We start from the raw sequence: 3922 nt of genomic DNA on the forward strand, positions 1-3922 counted from the left end.
GGAAAGCAGGGCACCCCTGGGGCAAGCTGAGAGGGGTGGGGGGACCAGCCTGAGCCTGAGCGGAGGTTCTGAGGCCGCAATGGGAAAGGCTTTCCGGAGGAGACTGCGAGGGGGCCCGGTGGTTGAGGGGGTGACGTGGGTCAGACAGTGCCGAGTGAGGTTGGGGGCAGAGGCCGAAGGGCCAGCTCAGGCCTCATCCCTATGCAAAGTCACCGGAGGGCCCCGAGTGGGTGTCAGGACACTTGCCGTCTTAGGCGAGGGGGAGCCAGTGCGTGGGCTCGGTCAGTCCCGGGGGGAGAGCCCGCCATCCAGGTAGCAGTTAGTGGGACAGGAGCCCAGTGCAGCCCTGTGCTCCGAAGCCACTGAAAAGGCAGGACGGGGACCGAGGGGCTGGAGGAAGTTTGTTACGGACTCCAAGCCCCAGGGGCTTGATCCGCTGGGAGGGGAGAAGCTGAGGAGCTGAGTTAGGGCATGCAGTCCCTTGCCCCGGAGGAGCCCATCGGGGGTGAGGAAGCTTACCTCGGGGTGACACTCAAGCAGGACCCACAGGCTGGGGCTCACCGGTGGAGGAGGACAGGCACCCTGCTCTCAGCCAGAGCCCTGGGGTGCCTTTGCTGACAGCAGGCATTTCACTTCGGTGTCCTCCCCTATGAAAGGGGGTTGCGATTCTTGCCTCGTGGAGGTGGCCGTGAGCGAAAAAGGGATTGAAAATTGCAAAGAAGCATGCTTATTCCTGGAGGGATGGCGGGAGCCGGGGATGGGGCGAGCGGGCGGGGGACCTGCTGAGGCGGAGTGTGCAGAGAGGAGGGGCTGAGCCTGGACAGCCCAGCTGGGAGCACCACGGGGACACACTGTTTGTGGCCGGGTGGCTGGGCCTCTGGGAGCGGCCACTGGGAGAGCTAAGCGAGGCGGGTGGCCCGTGGGGATCGTGACTGGGGCGCTCAGGTTCCCGACCCAGCGGACCTTGCTCTCGCCATCCTCCCACCTCCCAGCCGACAACTGGGTCGGTCGTTTGTGGGGAGGGAGACCCAGGCTCTGTCTAGCCAGCTTCTGGGTCGGGGGCAGGTTCGTACAGGGGTCCGGTGCCTCAGCCCATTGGTGCCTCCTCGTTTCACAGAAACTTGGCGAGGTTAGGGAAGGGCCAGACGTGACACCCCCCTGAGCCGCCCACCTCGAGTCAGCTCACTGCTGGACCGCTGTTTCTGTGACGTGCGGCTCGGGGTTCCTGGGCAGTGCAGCCGGTCTCAGGGACCCCGGCAGGCACCCCGTGCTCCCGATTTTGTCCTTCCCCTGGAGCATCTCCTGCTTGTGCCCCTCCCCACAGAGCCTGCCTGTGGAGACCCTGGGCCCGGAATCCGGGGTGGGCCCGGAATCCGGGGTGGGCCCAGAACTTCAGAGCACGCCCCAGGCCCCTCGGAGCCCCTTCAAGGCAGATAGTGAAGAATTAGATGGGACCTCGGATGGCGCAGGTAACAGGGCCTTGCTGAGGGTGGGGCGGAGTCATCCACCCTCTGTGTTCTGGGGTCCCCCGTTCCCTCAGGAGAAGGGAGGCCGGTTAGTCTCCCACGTCGGTCTCGGCTTGTTTTTCTTCACTCTCTCCCGGTTTTTCCCTGCCCCTTCCGACCCGGCGGGGCCCGCGGGAGCCCGAGGGCTGTGCGGGAAGCTCCGTTGGGGGCCGCGGTGGTTTCCTCAGCCCTTTCTGCATCGCAGAGACCATCTTCCCGAGTGGGAGCGCCCGGTCTGACGCTGTCCTGCCAGAAGAGGCCGAGGTCAAGGTGAGGACCATCCCCCTTGGGGAGGGAAGGAAGTGGGGAGGGCCCGGAGCTGCTCACGGCTGTGTCTGCAGCAGGATGTCCCAGACGAGGATGGTCGTGGTGTGGCGTCCCCGGGCCTAGGAGACACAGCGGCCCAGGGAGACCTGGAGGAGACCCCCGTGCTTGCAGACCTGGCACCGGACGCACAGGACCTGGAGGGCCAGAGCCTGCAACAGAGCCTGCCCTCATCCGCCAGCGCAGGTGAGAGCCCTCCTCGCCCTCCTCTGTCACTGTCCTTCTAGGAGGTACGGGAGTAGGATCAGCCATCACTGCTGAGCACGGCTCTGGGCCAGGCCCGAGGACGTAGTAGCTTGGCACCTAAGTTACGTCAGGGGGTCTTCACCACCATCCCTGAGGACACCGAGGTTCAGGGAGGTTAAATGACTTGGCCAAGGTCATACAGGTGTAAGTGGCTGGGTCCGGGTCTGCTTGACCCTTTCTGTCTGCCATGGGGGCTCCTCGTCTTGCCTTTAGAGTCAGCTGTCTTTCCCCGACTTCCTTCTGTGTGGCAGGTCGGGGCCCGGGGGAGGCGGGGGTGGGGTGGTTCAAGGCCTATGTAAGGCAGACCAGACTGAGCCGAGGTGGAAGTCAGCCCTGTGAGGGGTGCAAAGGGAGGTATCCCCACAGGAGGGGAGGGCGGTTCAGCCGGGGGCAGGCAGAGTGGAAAGGAGAGGTAGGGACAGCTGGGGAAAGCTTCCCATTGGGGATGATGCTTGCGTGGAGCCTGGAGCAAAGAGTAGGCTTTTGGGAGGTAGGTAGGATGAAGGGAACGTTCCAGCCCCGTGCTGCAGCATCAGCAAAGGCCTAGGGCCGCCTGTCCGTGCTGTGCCGAGGGTGATCCATCTCGGTCAAAGGTGACAGGGCCGAGGCGAGGCCGGGCCCAGGCCACCCAGGAGGCGAGGCACCTGCAGTGGTCAGGCAAAGCCCCCGAGGACCTGGACTGAGGCAGACACGAGGCGCGTGGTGTCTGGGTGCGGGGTGAAGGCCGGGTTGGCTGGATGGCGGCAGTGCGCCTTTCCCCGGACTGGGGGGCAGCAGAAAGGAACCAGTGGGGAGGGCAGCGTGTTGAGTACTTGATCCCGAGGGACACCCAGGTAGAGGTGACCAGCGGGCAGGCAGGCGTTGAGGCCTGGAGCTCTGGGAGGCCAGGTCAGGTGTGACGGGTTAGGGAGTCGTCTCCTGTGGGGGCCGTCTGCGGTGCGGCTGAGACAGTGGGTGACTGTGCACAGTGAGGGGAGCCGAGATGGTGGCGGGAGACCCACCTTTGCGACTGGGAAGAGCAGGGAGGGTCCGAGCAGGAGTGGCCAGAGCTAGGACGGACAGGGAGGCGGTGATGGAGCTCGACGTGGGGGGAAGGTGGGTGCTTTTAGGCGGGAAGCCGCCCTTGTAGTTTGCAGACGGATAGGACTGGCCCCTGCCTCAGCCTGGGCTGGCGGTCATCGACTCCACCTGCCCCTCTCTGCGGCCAGGGCTGGGGGCCTCTCCGCGTCCCCTCCCCGCCGGGTCCCGTCTCTGCAGTGGCCTCACCGCCTCTGCCCCTCCTGCAGCCTGGGCTGAGGGGCAGGCCCACTGCACCAGCAGCGAGGACGACACGGATGTGGACGTGGAGGGGCTGAGGCGACGGCGGGCCCGGGACCCCAGCGCTCTGCAGCCTGTGGCACCTGCGTGGGCCGAGGACCAGGCCCGCGGGGAGGGCGCAGGCGGGGAGCTGGGCCTCTCCCTCAACATGTGCCTCCTCGGGGCCCTGGTTCTGCTGGGCCTGGGGGTCCTTCTCCTCTCTGGTGAGTGGCGCCCCCACCCACCCCCCGCCTCAGCCCCTCCTGCCCTTGTTCCCCTCCGGGCCTCGCCATGCCTCTGTGTCTGTCCTCAGGTGGCCTCTCCGACTCCGACTCTGAGAGTGGTGAGTGGGGAGGGCGCTGCTCCCTCGTGTCCGCCTCCCCCGTCCTGAAGGAGGCCGAGGGGGCGGCTCTCTGGTCAGACGCAGGGGGGCTGGAGGCTGTACCCTAACCGCTCAGTGAAGCCTTGTCGGGTGCTCGGGATAACCCTGGGCTGTCGCTGGCTGGAGCTCTCTGCGTGGGTGGGTCCAAGGCAGGAGAGTGGTGTGCGTG

The 3922-nt window shown here is 66.2% G+C and overlaps 1 protein-coding gene across 1 annotated transcript in view; it reads left to right on the forward strand.

The window, feature by feature from the left end:
- The first annotated feature begins 471 nt into the window (after nt 1-471).
- The window catches only part of PBXIP1 (PBX homeobox interacting protein 1), a 6713-nt gene continuing 3262 nt past the window's right edge, over nt 472-3922 (forward strand). Inside the window, exons 1-6 of the mRNA XM_023534306.1 lie at nt 472-505; nt 1164-1469; nt 1711-1775; nt 1850-2015; nt 3362-3595; nt 3685-3812. Of these exons, the coding sequence (XP_023390074.1) occupies nt 472-505; nt 1164-1469; nt 1711-1775; nt 1850-2015; nt 3362-3595; nt 3685-3812 (933 nt within the window). The remainder of the gene's footprint in view (nt 506-1163; nt 1470-1710; nt 1776-1849; nt 2016-3361; nt 3596-3684; nt 3813-3922) is intronic.

This window comes from Pteropus vampyrus, unplaced genomic scaffold (genome assembly GCF_000151845.1).
Source record: "Pteropus vampyrus isolate Shadow unplaced genomic scaffold, Pvam_2.0 Scaffold124, whole genome shotgun sequence".
NCBI lineage: Eukaryota > Metazoa > Chordata > Mammalia > Chiroptera > Pteropodidae > Pteropus > Pteropus vampyrus.